We start from the raw sequence: 17,902 nt of genomic DNA on the forward strand, positions 1-17,902 counted from the left end.
AAATCCATTAAAACAAAAACAACGCGTTTTTTTGGAAGTGCAAAACCTTCATGAGTTTGCTCCTGTTCCAACAGTGTGATTGCAGCTGCTACCCTGCAGTGCACTGGAACTTTAACTTGCTTGTACGAAGCCAAAAAATGCAATATTCAGTATTGATCATTGGAGTGGCTTCTTTACCAGGCTTGGTGTCTCTTAATGTATCAGCAATATACTGTGCATGTTGCGGTGAGAGTCGCAGGCCATATAGTTCTAGATTTAATTACACTGACTGTAATCATTAAGGGGAGTTGTGTGCAACAGTACCTATTGTTTGTATGTTCATCTTTCACAAAACTGTAATTATTTTACACTTGCTTTTTTAGAATAAAAGTCTAATGACTTTTATTTTCTTAAAAATGTCTAGGTTACAGGGCGGCATGATAGCACATTACTGCCTCACAGTGCTGGGTTTCAATTCCTGGGGTGCTACCAAATGTACAGGACGTCGAGTCTGTATGTTCCCCCTATTTTTGTGTGGGTTTCCTTTAGGTGCCGCAGTTTCCTCCCACGGTCCACAGACATGCTGGTAGGTTAATTGGCTTCTTTCAAGGTCTGGCGTGAGTGTGCGTGTTTGTGTCTGTGTGTGCCCCGTGATGGACTGACATCCCACCCAGGGTGTATCCTGCCTTGTGCCCTCTGCTTGCTGGGATAGGCTGTGCCTCCCCTTTGAATCCTGTGTGAATTATTAGGGACACTTTACATTAAATCAATCAAAAAGTTAATATACTTTAAAAAAGTTGTTTCTTGTTTACCATTTGAAAAAATGAATTCTGTGTATGACAATATTTGATATAGAACTCTGACACAATGACAGCAGGTGAAACCTTTTTATTTAACCTTTTTCAGTACCCACTGTGAGTCCTTCTGCTAAGAGATCATTAATTTGGAACAATACTTGCCCTTCTGCAGTGGGGAGTCCTTTTCAGGAAGATTCCTGCTGCCGATATTACAGTTTTAGTAACAGGACACAAAAATAAAGTTTGCTGTTGTTTTCCCCTTATAAACAGTGAACCGATTTTTTTGAATGCTTAGTTTTTTCCAAACTGCTACAAAGACAAAGACTGAGAGCTCGCATTATGGTGATTAATATTTTCCAGACAAAAGCAAAACATCTGATGATGCTCTCACAGTGTTTGCATTAGAAAAATGTAACCTGATCGTGCTTCTCTTCTTCTTCGTGCATAAGAGCAAATTAATATCTTGGTCTTTATCTCATCCATTTGAGATTTTAGCCACAGTTAGACCTGCAGCAAACACCTTGCTGGAATATTGAGAATTGAGTTGTGAGAACGGAGAAGAGGAGAATTATTATATCATGTAGTAAACTGAGTTTTGTGTTTTAAACAAACATATATACTGTAGGTGTCCTTTCTATTTTATATATACTCTAAATCCAGTTTACTATGCTGTTAGTGCACTCACATCTAAAGTTAAAAAACTGCAATAAAATTATTTTCTAAATGTTGTAAGGTACAGAATAGTATGTGTTGGACAAGTTATTCAAATATATTGAGCTTTGGTAAAAAGCATTTCTTTGAATTCCATTAATTGCAAATTAATTGCAATTTTTTTACAGTACCAGTATTTTTAAAAAGAGTATTTTCTCTGTACTTGTCCTAAGTATATATTAGTTAAAGTCTGAGGTGCACAGAATTCTAATTCTATAACTTTAATCTCTAATATCTAAACTAATTAACAATTTTAAGTATTACTTGTAGCATGTCAAAATTAGTGAGATTTTATATGTATGGGGTTGAAACCGCTGCTAAACTGTTAAATGATAAGATGTTGACTACAAGGTTAGTTTTATAAACAATGGGATTTGCATATTAATCACGCCATTCTGTGACCAAAATTACAAAACCTTTTTGGCAGTATAACTTACATTTATCCTTCCAATTCCAATTTACACTATGTAAATGCAAAAACTTCATCTTAAGGATCATGACAGGAATAATTCCCCTTTCTCTTTTAATGTAAATTGTATCATTATGATTTTTCACATTTTTGTCTATGCACACATAATATTTATTTAGAATTTACATAACTGTTTACATAACTGTGGGTTAAGCAGACTTACCAACCTGGAGACAAAGACTTGACAAAGCAGTAGTTGGAAACAAAACATCATACAACTATTAGAGTGATTAAGTATAATGACTGCACTCACACTGCTATGGATATAATCTCTATTCATTTTAAGAGGACCAGGGGCATTTATATTCTGTTTCCTGATGCGGCTCACCTGTGTCTCATTCTTTCGCCGCATAGGTCTTTTCCAAAAGCAGGTCAGCTGGTTATCCTTGGCGGCCATCTTGCCTAGGTCTATATTGAGTATCTTAAGTGTTTCGTTACAGAAATACCGGTTATAAATGACCCTTCCCCTGGTTCTCTTACAACATTTATCTATACATAATGCTGGAAAAAGAGCTAATAAAACCAAATAATCCTGTATTTAATTTTCTCTTATATCTTGGTGCTGGAGATGAACTTGTGTGGAGATCTTCAAATTAATTTCCCCTGCTGTTCTACAGTTAAATGTTTTGTCGAGAGTAATAAAACTCCATATTAATTCATTATGCTATCAATGAGCAATCAAATTCCTTTTTAATATGTTTTAATTAGTTTTAATTAGCTATTGACATTTATAAACTGTTTTAGCTGTGTTCAGGAAAGACCTTGATATTTATTTATTACATTTGGATTTCTGATGTTCTCTTCAAATCTATCTTATAGTCAAGGCAAAGCTAACATAATTCTGATTTGAATATTTATTAATCATATTTGAACCTTACGGGAATGCGAGTTATCCCAAAGATATGTAAATCAATGTAAGGACACTAGATTGAAATAATTTCTTATTAATACTGGGCTTACATCAGGTTTGTCTAAGTGTAGGCAGTCCAATCACTCCAATCTGATATTGTTAGCAAAGCTGCAGGCAAAGGTGTGTTGTTTGGCAGAAGGACCTGGATATTCCTGAAGCTTCAAGTCAATTAACCAACAATTCTACATACTTCTGTCTTTCACTGAATTCATCCACTGACCAAAACGAGATTGTATCCCATACATCTCTTCTCATCACCAACAACAAATTACCTCCTGAGGCTAATCGACTTATTGTTGAACACCCACTGTCATCTCAAATCTGTCTCCTTTCCAAGATCCACAAATCGCACACCTCAGGGTGCCTGGACATGTCTTTCTATAATGGTCCAAAATTCACATTTCTGCTTTCCTTGACAGCTTAATAAGACCACATGTTGAGGGTTTTCCTTCACGCATTAAAGATACTAACCGTGCTCTCCAGCTGTTTGATAGCTTTCATTTTCGGATGAAAGAATGTTTTGTCTTCACTATGGACATCACGTATACACTATTCACTGGGACTCTCTGTGACAGCAGTATGACAGCTCTTAGACACATTGAAACAAATGTGCAGTGCTTCCTACATTACTCCACCAGCTTGCCTTCATCTCTCAAGTTCACTGTTAATGTATCTTCCATCACTTTTGATTTTTTGAACTCTCTGAAACTCTCTCTTGTGTATTTCAGACCCACAGATTCACACTCTTACAGCCACCTTTACAGCTCTTTCCACCCCAGTCATATTACAAACCCCTCTTCTTTTCTCAGACTTTGTTGTACATGCAGTAATGTGACTGACTTCTGAAACCAAGCCTTAAAATGTTATCTTTCTCATTGACAGTGGAAATCCTTGGCACTGCATAGACAGCTCCCTCACCTCAGTCAGAAACAACTCTCAGACCATCAAACGCACAAGGAATTCTCATACAGAGAACCACATTTCACTTGTCCTCCCCTACCACCTTTTCTCAAAGTTCTCAATCAAATCTTCTCTCTCATTTTACAGAATAACCCTTTAACAAATACTCTTTCTCCTAGACCCACCAATTAACTCATACAGCTGACCTCCTAATCTACTCAGCCTTCATGGGCAGAGTTTCTTTAACTAAACCACCATCAATGTTAGACATTTTCTGTTGCTATGGGAAACACACCATCTGTGAACACACACATATAAATATTATAAACTGTATATAGTTCTGGCCATTTCAAGATCACCCAGAGTATGGTAATATGGAATACCAAATAATGTACAGTAGAGAATTTTGAATTCAGAAATAAAGTTCAGTTGTACTTTTTTAATCACTTAATAACTGCAAACCTGTTTTGCAATTTGTGCCCACTCAGTGCCTCATGTTCTCTGGTGTGTTAACATTTGCTTTCCTTTGACAAATAGAACACCTTCAGGCAAGCCACATTAGAAAAGTCTATCTTAAAAAAATATATTAGCTGTAGAACCACAAAACAACATGCATATGGTGCCTAACAGACATGCTTAAATGAAAGAACAACATCAGACAGAGTTATCTTTAAAAACAATGTTAAACAACAAGTTTAGTTTTACAATATTCAAAAACCTCAAAAATCAGTTCAATTCAAAAATCCATTTTCTAATCATTTCTTCCAATTCATGGTGGAGATGGAGCCTGTCCAATGGATGATGGGACATCAGTTCAATGCAGGGCAGACACGGAGATACAAACATGCACACCTAGGGCCAACTTTCCCAGGGGCCAATCAACCTAACAGTACTGGTTTCTCCCACATGAACATGGGGAGACCACACAGATACTACACAGATAGCAACCCTGATCTGGAACTGAAACCAGAGCTGCGAGGCAGCAATGCTACCCCCTGTGCCACCATGCCATATTTTCCTGAGAAAGCTAATTGCCACTATTTGTAATGGAATGACAATTTACATTTTTATTAAAGATGAATTTCAATTTGACCTAAAATCCAAGTCCTTAAGATGAAATAGAACTTGTATGACTTGTGAATTACATTACAAGTCTTAGCTCGGTCAATATTCTGACCAAGAATGGCATAGATATAACAAAGGCATCACATATTCTTCTACAAAATAGGTACGCTGTACCTTTACGTTTTGAGTTTGAAAGTGATGATTTGCAACGTACAACACTAATGAGGTTCGAGAGGGGAGCTGGTAGTGTGCAAGCTGCACAGGAACAGCCAGAGGTCAATCCTGTCCAGAAAAGTAAAAGGAGCAAAAACAACAGTTTGGCTGTGGTGGTTCTTTAGGTGTGTGGGGGAATAAGGGAGAGAGTAGGAACATGCGGCAAAGGAATAGTATTGATTTTAAGAGGCTGAAGAATTTAGCCAGTCTTTATTCAATTTCACCAATATAAATGTAGGGCAGCTTCTCCAGGAAATGAAATAATTGAAATTGCTGTATTCTATGCCAATGCTATAAGTAAGGCTAATATGGGGTGAGATATTCAGTGCCTTATATACAAAAGAACAAGTCCACTCTCCAAATGTCATCTGTATCCAATAAGACTTTTTTCCAACAGACCCATTTTCTTTATTTTATGGAGCACTAAACTGAAAAAGTTATTTAGTAATTATTACCACATGTGGCCTATATCATATTGTCCTTGAAGCAATATGATACAATTCAAGAGTGTGATTGGCTTGTATTTTAATCCTGCGTTACTGGTCCTGTTCATTTTTATTGATTCATTTCTAAAGGATCATCATTAGAGACATTACTTTCTCTCTCTAATTAAGGATATATTTAAAAAAAGATGCAAATGTACCGTTCAGAGGCAATAAATAATTGTCTAGCTTTTCATCTTAATAATAAAGCAGGACAGTCATGACTTTAGTTTCACAAATAGAAAAGGCATCCTCATCTAGAATGTCAATTATGGTACAGTTAAATGTGAAAGTATAAATGCAAAAGCATTGAAAAATCCCGAAGGCTCACCATCTGTCACACTTATTTACTGCTGTTAGATTACCGTTAGTCTTGAGGTCACAAAATAAGAGGGTAGATTAAGGGGAAACTGCAATGCTATTTTTATATTTCAGGGCTAGAAAGAATCAGCCTTGATGAGTGCATTTCAAACTACAATTAAAGTAAAACATCCAATTTACATCACATATTATGTCATCACAGCGACATATTATGTGATTTAGAACGAGGCAACAAAACTTCAGGTGACATAAAGCGGCCCTATTATATTGTACACAGCAGGTTTATGAAAACATCTCTTAATCCAAAAGAGATACTGCTCTCGATGTTGAGACAGTTTTGCCGAAAAATACTACTTACTTGTTAACTCTGCATGCAGATCACATTCAGACATTTCTACATTGAAATGTCTTCTGCATAAACTCTACTTAATCGCTTGTACATCGCATTACATTATTCATTACAGTGAAATGCCTGCATGTTGCAATTCTCACAATTCTGAAGCCCTAAATGGCGATTTCCACCATTTTCACTTGACTCTCTCACCCATGGTGAGACCAGAGGTTTGCAACAACACGGTGACTTACAGTACTTTCACAAAGTTTACAATTTTGTGCCTAATTTAACATTTGTAAAGTTTATCGATACTGTCAATGAATTTACGCCGTTACCAAGATTTAATGACTGGTCTGAGAATTTGGGACTACAGTTTGGAGCATGACTGCATAACCAATAGTGCAAATTTATTGTCAGATCTTTTTTAATTCATCCAACCAAATCATCTAATCTACATGAACATACAGTATCACAGCTAAACTGACTGCACCACAGAACATATAATCTAATTTAAAAAGCTGTAAATAAAAAGATGTCTGAAAAATATGTACACAAGAAATCGATGTGTATTCAGTCCTTCAGATTCTTCTTTCTGTTCAAATTAAAATATTGTGTTCACATGTCAGAGATACTGCACCTATTTATAGTCTTCTGCATGCCTTTTACATGTTGGCCAGATCTTAGCTTCCTTGTAATCCTATTGCAGGGTGCTCAAAAGTAATAAGTCACTAAAGGAGTCAGGACTTTCATTACTGTTGTTGAGAATACAGCCTTAGTCCTGCTTTAAACTCCTAAAATCAGTGCTGTTCCATCCATTTAAAAAGCAGTGGTTTGAAATGCATGTCTCTTTTCCATTGGAAGTAATTTAGCAAGAATGTATGCACACCTAACAAAAGATAACTGTCTCCAGACAAAGGGATTGTTTCCAAACCTAATTAAATTTTGAAGAATTGTTTGCCCAAGAAAAGGCAGCGGAACTGGAGATACTGTAGGTGCTGAAGTGAGCACAGTGAGGAAATTAACCAGGAAGTCAGTTCTGAGAGCAAGCTGCGGCAGTCATGTTGATGGCCATATTAATGTCATAACAGCCTTATGACAGCAGTATGACCATCAACATGACTATCATAAGAGGCCAGCCTTTTGGCATAGAAGATTGGATTGCTGTAAGGGGCTGTGTGACACAGGAATTGGACAAGAAGTTCATGACTTTGAATTCTGAAAAAATATTTTGGGGATATTATGCTTTCTGTTGATATCACAGTATAATTAATTATGTGTCTTCTTTAGTTATACAAAATTAATCATTCAATACTATTCATTCAATAAATGGAGCATTGTTAAACTCCTGTTTATTCAATAGTAGTTTTTTTTACTTGACAATTTCCTATAAACGACTTGTCTGTATATCCTGCTGCTGACACATTTACAATTAATTATTTCAGTCTGTCATAATTATGTTACAGTGCCTCCTTCTCTCAAAGTTTTTTTTTATTCCAAAGTGATTGTTTCGATGAGAGTCTACACTAGTGATTGGTGATCTGAAAACCTATTGATTTGAACATTTAAAATATCTGCGATTTTCACCAGTTTTATTAAAATAAAAAAACTCCAAGTAACTGCAGTACCTAAACTTCCTTTTATATCCCTGAAAGAAGAGTGGAGATTCCCTAATGCCACTCTCACCCTTGACAGGCTGGCCTGGGCTGCAGCTTGGAGTAAACTATCTGTACTGAAAAAGTACTCCATTTACTCTGGTATCACAGTTACCAGCCCTCTTTTGTTCACTGTAGGGTTTTGGGGGGAAAACACTCTCAAATCACTCACTGGATTGATAGATCTGCTGTTGTTGCCTGCGCAACTTGTCACCTAAAGAATTAGTTACAATCTTTGACTCATTCACTTTTTAAGTCTAATGTTAGCTCTTTTTAATGTTAAAGAATTTTGAATTTTTTACATTGATCCATTCATATTTACAACTATTTTTGTGTTATTTGTTTCTTACACTTGACCTGAATGAGAATAAAAAACACCATCACCTTCATAAGCACTACTCAACATAATATAACAATGTACATAATCCTTTACAAACATTTGGGCAAATAATCTTATGCATATGCAAGTATTTGTAATGGCTCATAATGAGACGGTTTCAGCTGAAAGTTAAGAGCAGGGATCCAGGCAGAGGTACTGCAAGTCAAGTGAAAATGATGGAAATCGCCATTTAAGGCTTGAGAGCTGACAAGGATTTTCTGCAGATGCAGCTCAGTAACAGTGGATCAGGGACGTGTGAAATTCAATTTTACTATATGGTTTTCATACATCTTTCACTATGTCTTGTACTGTTTATGAAGGAGATATGACTGTTTTTAAATCCTCATTCAAACAAAGGTGTTACTTATTTATGCCTCTAGCTATTGTCTAGCAGCTCTTTCTTCTTCATATAGGATCTTTTACTTAATGTCTTATCAGTGAAGGGACAGGTTCAAGACTACTCTGCACAACATTTCCTTACCTGCATTATTAATTATGAACAAATGGACTGTTTGTCAGAAAGCACTGACGGGGCAGTATCCTTTAAATTATTCCTCTATATAAGAAAATCGCTGCTATGCAGTGCACCATGTTCTTAAATTTAAACGTAAAAAAATTTTTTTTGAATAATATACTATACAGTGCTGTATACTGCAAGACCGGATGCTGTTAAAAAATGAACTACTGGGAGAAGCACAAAGATATTAATGAATGAAACAGGAAAGCAGATATTGTAAATTAAATAATCAATAACATTTTCTGGCAGAAGGACAGATGTTTTTAATGGATTCGTTGAAAAAATATAAAAATAAATTATGATAAAGTTATTTATAAAATGCAAATGGCAAAAAATGGTTGCTGCACTGGAATAACTCATCTGATACTCTCAACCACTGATTCTTTTTCCTTCCCACTTTCTGTCTGTTCATCTGTCCTCCCTATATAGTACATGCATTACACTCTCACAGGTCTACAAATGTTCATGAAATTCATTTTAATCAGAGTGCAGGAGTATTGAATGTCTCTGTACAGTATCTTAAAATTTTAGAGTATGTCTGACTTTCTGGTGCTGCAGTGTCATGGCAACATCTAATCAGCCACTACTCTAACTGCTACTGCATTCATGAAAGATCTGTATTATTTAGCATCTGGGCATGCAATAAGTGCACTACAGTAGTTAAAAGTAGTGTAGTTTGCATTTTACTATACAGTAAGATGGCTGACAATTTGTGTTCCATATAAAAATTTGTTTACATGCTATATAGCATGGATACACTTTGCTGACATTCGTAATATGTTATTCTTCATAAAATGTTGTATTTAGCTCTGTGAAATCAACCACTGAGATTAGTTTTTCATTAAAAGGAGGATCATTTCATTATCTGTACAGTAGCTCCTAAAATGTAATCATTCTCAAAGGCGTGAGATTCAAAAATGAATATGCCTCTTTCAAAAACAACAGTACACATGATTATTGTTTCACATAAAAAATCCAACCATAAGTTTACTCTTGAGTTATAGGAAAAATCATGTATTGTGAGCATGATAGAGCCAGGACTAAATTTATGATTAATGAGAAAATCTGTAGATTTCAAAACTTTGCTTTGCACAGGTTAACATTTATGACTTTTCCATTCATAATTAAATAAACAATGTCAATCTGGATGAAGACAAGAAATATAATAAAACATTCAGATGAGAAAATCAAAGATGGTATAGTATAGTAATATACTGTTTTAGTAATTACAGTATGTCGGTATCTGTGAGCCACCTGCTGGACATCTTTATAAATGTAAGTGACCCAATTAATAATTTAATGTGTAGAAGGCTAAACTATATCTATCCTGCTGTGTATAATACTATACTAATACTGCTGTGTTTAGGTGCTCAATGAGAAAATCTTAATTCAGTAATGAAAAGTATAATGGGATAAAATCAGACACCAGCTATCATTGTTATGATATTCCTTTATCTTGTTATAGTATAAATCACATACTGTAGAGCACTGCAGTTTTCTAGACATTGTTCAAGAATTGACCTTAAAACTGGACTGGACGCCTGTTCTAAAAATGGACTCATTTCTAAGACATTCTGCTCTGTGGGCACCCTTATTTAAAAATACAATAATGTACTATTATCACATTTTTATGTCTATCTCAAACATAGAAGCATATCTTATGCTATTTATAAAATTGACATTTCTATCAATATTAAAATATTAAATGCATTACAGAAGGGCACAGATAAACTTACTCAATGAGTGAGGAAGTTTAGTTTGCTGCATAATTTCTGTAGATGAAATTTTTCTGTTGCTGTCAACCCCTAAATTTTCAATGATGATCCCCAATTGAGAGAATTTGTACCTTTGAAACTATATCTAGCATCCTTCACCTTCACATGTTTTTTTACTGCGTGGTTTAAAAACAGTCAAAGCTGTTGTCTTATTCTGCCAAGAAAAACCCATATGTGATGCAGATTGTGTGGGTGGGTTGCCCTAGCTTTTAGAACTGTAGGTGTTTTGAGAATGTAAATTCATAATTAATTTTGAAAGCGGATTTGTAATTGCATTTATGGAACAAAGTTGGCTGGAGAACATAAGTCCTACTTCTGTTGAATCCCCCATTGAAATTTTTAAGATAAACTCGCAATTTAAAAAAAATGGCAAACTGAAAGCAAAATTACAATAAAATATCCCTAAGGATTTATGGAGAACCTCAAAAGTACTGCGTCAAAATGCACCATTTTGCTATTCACTTCTACTTATTAGGATTCCAAGTGGTGGAAGCCTTTTACCATAGTAATTTTTTCCCCCCACTTTTAAATGTTCTCATTTCCAGAGACTGGACAGCCTAGTTTCTTTGCCTGAAAAGAATTATGGGGAATGGAACTAGGATTTGTGTGGAAACCTGTCAGACTGATTAGATGAATCTTGTTAGATGAGAAGGTTTAAACTGCAGTATGTTTTGGTTTTGTGACTGAAGTTGAAAGTGACATCGACATTTTAAATCACAACCTTTAGGGATGACAGATATTTCAGTCCTTAAACCCTGGGATAATTTAAGACATTGCAGGGTTTTACTTTTTTCTTTTAATGAAAGAAATAAGCACGTCAAAAACATCACACATTATCTAAGACAAATGCTGATGTCTAATGGCAATGCATGACAAACAAATTACTTCAATTAGCAGTTTTGTTTTTCCTACGACTGGACTGAGCAGCTGATCAGTATTTCTGGTCAGATTATTTTTTGTAGTCAGAAATATGTACAGGATCTTCTGGTAGTTGATAAAATGTCATTTGTAACTTCTCTTACAATCGTGTGAAAAGCACTGATCAGGTGTTCATTCAGTCTGATCTGTTCTGTCTGAAAGCATCCCAAGGATTATGGGGAGATTTGGTCAACCCACCCTTCAGTTTCCTGTAGCACTGCAGCAGACATAATGAATTCCTGCTATTTAGAGCAATGCTGCAAACACAATTCACCTGGAATGTGAAGTAGGTATTCCAAGGGCCTCTTTTGGTCATGTCTGTGGGTTGTTTTGACAGACTGCCCAAAGCATCATTATAATTGTGCTGCAGCACTTCTGCCAAGCGTTCTGCAAAGAGAGCTGTGGATTAACCTGATTAGGAATTGTCAGGGTTAATAGGAGCTCTCTTTTTACTAGCTAAAAGTCAGTAAGTTATAGAAAAATTAACTTCTAGTTCCAGCTTAAAGGATCCCCTTCCTCCTCCTGAATTGCTTTAGTCTTTGCCATCTAACAGCACCGAATCCTGCCGCAGTTTGCCATCAACACTTGGTTATTGTTCATACAGGAGGTCCCCAGAAGCATGATGAGTTTTCTGCAATTGCTTAGGTAATGCACTGCATTCCTTTGCATTGTATCATGCAGCTGAATGCCTCACATTTTTAACTGAGCATTTAAACTGTGTTTAAAAATAGATACCTTAAAAGTAAAGGAAATAAGCAGTGTATTAAAGCAATGTATTAAAAAACAAATTGACTGAATTGCATTTCAAAAAGAATAATGTTTGTACTATGACAGATTCAAATTAATTCCTTCCTTGCCTTTAAGAAAACAGTATTAATATGAAGAATACGCTAATTTTGGATGTGATTGTTTTTATAATGTTAGTCTTGTTTTACTTTTTAGGTATGCAGAAATCAGTTGTGTCTGAAACACTTTTGAGTATGATATGTAGGTTGATGCAATGACTATGATACAATGTCTTCATATTTAAGATATTTCCTTTAATTACAAACAATTTATAATCATGGGTATACATTAAATTCAAAGGTTTTTTCTTTTCTCCCCTGTACGTTTTATTTTATCCACAAATGCATTCATTTCTTACAGCCTTCATTGTTTCTTTTAATGATGTGAGAATTCTGCTCTCTGTGATAAGCAGGGTTTTCCACAACAGCTCCATGCGGCCGTTTTCTGAAAACTGGATTCTAACCAAACTGCAGCATTTCTAAGACAGATCCAGCATTAAATTTACATCTTATACTACAAGGTTGTTTAGAATAGGCGTTTGTCTCTTTTTATATGCTAATATCGCTACACCTGGTGTTTTTTTTACGTTTCTTTTTATGGTTGTTGCACAGTTCCCACTTTGAATTGAGAGAATCCCTATATTTCCCAGGTTGTTTGATTAAAGAGAGAGAGAGAGAAGAGCGAGAGAGAGAGAGACCGAAAGAGGGAGAGAGAGAAGTCGGTGCATCATGGTTCTCCGAATGAGTGTAAAGCAGCCTGCTCCAGATCAGTAAACTAGCTTCTCGGCATTGTATGATTGCACTCCATGTGCTGTACAAAGCTACATGTTTCTCTGCCTGAAGCAGCAGGAAGGAATGTCTCCTATTGTCAAAAATCCAAACTGCTTCTCACCCATGATCTGCCACTGCAAAGTTGCATGCACCAACAACACTTTGTCGTTGATGTTTGGATGCAAGGTAGGCTACTGCTGAAATGTATGAAATACTAGATGGTGTGTCTTTGCTTAAATAATTTCATTACTGCATGATGAGGCTGTAAGGGCAATGCTGACATCCTATGAAGGAGGAAAAATCAACAGTGTCAGCTATTCTTGAACATTTAGTAGTCTCTGACTAATTATTACTGTTCTCCAAGCTGACATTGTTTCTTGTACTTTCTGGATTATATTGTTACAGTTAAAAATGTTTGATATTTAGGGCAATCTGAATGCCTTTTCAGGGGTCACAACGTGGCATAAACAAAAATAAAATGCAAAGATGAGAATGAGGTTAAATGTTCAAAGTGGATCCCTCACACCAGCTCTACATCATTTATGATACTTCTTCACTTATTTGGTATTTTACAGTACATTACATTTCTTGATTAGTAATTGCTTCCTTGGTATCAGAGCATTCTTTATTCAGTAACAGTTTTATTTTAGATTTTAAAACATCACACATACAGAAATATGTGTATATATAAAAACATTTCTTATCAATGTATTTGTTGCTGTCTTCTGTCTGGGTCATAATACAAGGTGTATTCATTACAAGACAGGTATGAAAAAAGTATGACAGAGTATAATAAATACCTTTCTAATATTATTGAAGTGTGCTGTTTCTTGCAGATAGCCTAATCTTGGCCTTTTTGTTTTTTTAATTAAATTTAGATATTTTTAGATAAACGTGCTGTAATGGCTTTTGGTCTCTTTTTTTCTGTTAGCACTAAAGCAGGAAAAAGTTATTTGATAGCCATTTAATTTGGTCTTTAAGGCTTTTTTCCCCCCAGTTTGGATAAAAATTAAACGTTTTGGTCAGACATGCAGCAGGCAACACTTTAATTCTGAGATTTGAAATACAATTGTTCTGCACGGGAAATACCCAGCTTCAGTGATCAGTGTACTTTCTGCATCAGCGCTGGTGGGAGGAGAGGGAATTGTGACATCAGAGTTCAGAGTTTTTAAAAGAGAGTCTATCTAAATTTAAATATTACAATGGGTGACAATTCATGAAGTGTGGAGAAACATATATCCGTGCTCCTGGTAGTTTTAGAAATTACCAGTGCACAAAACATCTTGAATGACTGTGATGGTGGCTGAAGAAAATGGCTTTAAACCCCCACATGTTATTGCAATGGAAATTATAGGAATTGAAGGTCAAAGATAAGGCATTTGGCTTAACATTAAATATAATCCCAAATATGATGAATGATTTTTTTTTCTCTGTAATACTTTATACACCACCAACTGTGATTATAGGTGTGTGTTGAATTTTTTTTACAGCTGAAAAGCTCATATTCTGTTCTTTAGGGGCTGTCCTTAAATGTGGTCCTTTTGAGTTGTACTTTCTATAGCTTTATAGACTAAGGATTTCTGTATGACATTTGAAACCATTTTGCCAAAGTGGCAGAACTGTAATTACACACATTGATTGAAAGGATAAAGGTCTTCACCACCAGTCTCATTCAGCTTTCCATTATACTTTACAGCAGATGAGGGAGGATGTTACTGTACTGAAGGTGGCCTAGTAATATTGTTTGTGATCTAGCTTCTTAAATTCACCCTGGTATCTTACAAGAACAGATGATTATTTTATGCAATCCTCATTTACCTCATTTCTTTCATGCAAGTGAAATTTTACCAGAATCTCTTATAGAATTATTTTTCCCTACAGGTTTTCTTAAAGCAAATAGAGCAAACCTGTTTGTGTGCAATTATGAACATGCTGACAAGGACAGCATTTACATCTCTTTGTCTTGCTCGGTGAGAACAAAGCACTGGTGCTGCCTGTAAGCAGCAATGACGGGAAAACTGCTTGGCTTGATTTGCACAAGAAAATAAAACAAGAAAAAAATAAAGGGGTCAGTGCATACGACCGAAAGAAGATAAAACGGTCTCATAGCAAGCATGGGATTTGCCTGCAGTCATGCCACCATAGATTCAGGTCTTGTCACAACTCCAGAGGCTAAGTAGAAGTGAGGGTAGTTAGTACTAGATGAGGACTTTCAGCCAATGTCTGATTATGATGATGGATGCAGTGCTTTTACATGTGACCTGTTCATCAGCTGAAAAAATAAATGAGGCCCTTCTGCAACAACGGAGGAGAGCTCATGACATTCTTGAGAGGAAGAGCTGAGGTGTCTGGGATACATTTCTATCCATTCAAAAATATAACAGCCCCACTATGTCATAAAGATGAGGTGGGAGGATCAGATGTGAAGCAGCTTAATTTAGATACATATTTGGCAAATTTTGTATTCCTGAATGCAATGAAATGCTTCCTAAACTTAATATTGTACCTTGATACAATGCAAACATAGCCAGTCAGTCACATTAGAGACATGGACAGACAAGGATGACTTCAAATAAATGAAACTGAGACGTCTACCTCAAACAAATCCTTCTTGACATTGGTTGAAACAAAGCTTGTTCTTTTCTATCCCCTTTAAATACTGCTCAAATTACTTTCTCTGGTATTTTTAAAGTTTCTGTCAGTCATAAATGATTGCTAACAGCGCATTCTACAGTAATCAATCCACAGACTGTAAAGTGCAAAAACACGTTTGTCATTTATTACTCAAATGTCCAACTTTATTTAGCTGAACACAGAGATCCTATAACTAACACGTACAATTGTACAATGTGGCCAGTTAATTTATCCCAATCTTTGGTAAAGTAGGTTTCTTCCAGAGTAAAAAAAAAAAAGCCTTCCCATAACTCCCTTTTTCTGTGGCAGACAGCATGTCATTTTCTTACCAGGCTCTTGGAGCCTTGGGGTTATTCTTGTTTATACACACTCCTTCATGCACTGCCACTCAGTAGCTCCTTATCAAACTGGATTTCTTTCATCCGTACAATCTTACAAAACGAGTTATGCAGTTGTCATTATTCTCCAACCTATTTTTGTGTATCTGCTGTATATAATGTAATATGTATTTACTATGACTTAACGATCAACACATTTGAGAAATTGTATTTTAGTGTTCCTGTAAGTATACAGAGCATTTTTTAAATGTATCCCTACTGTAGGTATTTGCTAGAGTGCCAGGTATAATTATAGGTATAAATTTAAATTCTGGAACATATGCATTCTGAAGCATTATAAATATTATGACCATCATAATTTTCTGATCATTAATTATATGAGGGTTGCTTTTAAATTACTGGAGGTGAAGCATGTGGCATTTAATGTGAGTCTAGTAGTCTCACGCAAAGGATATGAAATGAGGATTATTCTGGACATAAACAGAATAATCCTGGGTAAAGTGCTCAGTTATACTTTCTCTTTAACAAGCTCTGCAACACACTTCAAAGTATAGGGTTACAGCTTTCTGTCTGTTATCGCTGAATGCTGTACTGTAATCCCTCCGTGTATGTCTCCAACTGGAGTGCAGTGAACTTCTCAAGTCCTGTTTGTGCTCATATCTGTGTTCAAAACCCATGTGTTACATACTTCATGGGTGATCATACTGGCCAAAGGCTCTGATTCTTGAAAGTCAAATTGCACAGCTTATTCAAAATTGGACAAACAATTGATAACTTCATCAGTACAAGCTTAAACGTCCTGACATTTACCCAAGCAGATGAGTTTGCCTCACATTTTGCCAAAAGAACAATAGCAGACGATTTCTTTTAATTGCTAAATACTCTATACTGAGATCAGATTACTTGATTTTGTTCCAAATTTTATTTTTACATGGGAATTCCTTATTTGAATGACTTGTTTGTTATAGTAATGCATTATGCTTTTTAGATCAGAAAGGTTTCATTATTAAGAAAATGTTATAATTTGACAGCTGTTATACAGTACTTCATACAGTATCTAGGTTTTTGATGTTTGCATTTCAAAATATGAAAAACCAGTTACTGTCTGTAATCTTTTCCTGGTAATTTTAGGCGATAGTATTGTGGAATTACAAACCTTTTCTATTTTATTTGTGGCATTGCCGTTTGGAGGCGGGGCCCTGGTAGAAGGGCGGAGCCCCATCTTTGTAGTCCCAGCTGTCCCGGCTTCCAGCTGATGAGCCCCAGCTGGGTGGGTCCTATAAAGTCACACTGGACACTCCCCAACCGCGAGGGGGCGAGCAGGGCTACCCCCCGGAAGGGAAGGGAAGGGAAGGGAAGGGAAGGGAAGGGAAGGGAAGGGAGGTGAGGTGAGGTGAGGTGAGGTGAGGTGAGGTTTCCCCAACCGCGTGTGGCCTTTTTCTTTTTGCCTGTCCCATCACGTATTTTCACCGGGGCAGCCACACATACACACACCAAGTCTGTGTTTGGTTTTTGCCTTACGCGCCCTGCTCTACCAGACTGGAGCACGTTAAATAGGGTAAGCCCAGCCTGGAGGTTACAAGGCACAGCAGTACACTTTCTTTTTGCTTTTTGTTTATTTATTTTACCTCTTTTTGAATTATTTTTGGTCCCTGTTAACCTCACAGCGGTGCTACCGGTGCTCGCCGTGGCGCCTCCCCCACCGCACTGTCACATATCGCTGTGACATGCTGCAAACCGTGATTTATGTACTGTAGATATGATTGAAATTGCCTCGTCTTAATTGCCGTACTTCATAGGTTTAGTCTAAGAGAAAGTGCAGCTCTTGCCAAAAATGAAGAAAATATGCAATAAATAAAGTCATAAAAACAGCATGGAGTTAATGCAGCTGATCATCAGAATTCATAATGCCTTGCTTACCATTTTCCTCACCATTTTCAATAGCTGTTTTA

At 36.2% G+C, this 17,902-nt stretch overlaps 1 protein-coding gene across 26 annotated transcripts in view; it reads left to right on the forward strand.

Annotated features, from left to right (window-relative positions):
• The window catches only part of dlg2 (discs, large homolog 2 (Drosophila)), a 276,018-nt gene that overhangs the window by 78,745 nt on the left and 179,371 nt on the right, over positions 1-17,902 (forward strand). Inside the window, exon 1 of one of the 26 annotated variants that reach the window (XM_069190028.1) lies at positions 13,047-13,164. The exons of the other annotated variants lie outside the window; for them this stretch is intronic. Coding sequence (XP_069046129.1) covers positions 13,063-13,164 — 102 coding nt within the window. The 5' untranslated portion in view covers positions 13,047-13,062. Of the gene's footprint in view, positions 1-13,046; positions 13,165-17,902 lie in introns of those variants that run through there. 26 annotated transcript variants of the gene reach the window in all.

The sequence above is a fragment of the Lepisosteus oculatus genome, chromosome 5 (genome assembly GCF_040954835.1).
Source record: "Lepisosteus oculatus isolate fLepOcu1 chromosome 5, fLepOcu1.hap2, whole genome shotgun sequence".
Classification (NCBI taxonomy): domain Eukaryota; kingdom Metazoa; phylum Chordata; class Actinopteri; order Semionotiformes; family Lepisosteidae; genus Lepisosteus; species Lepisosteus oculatus.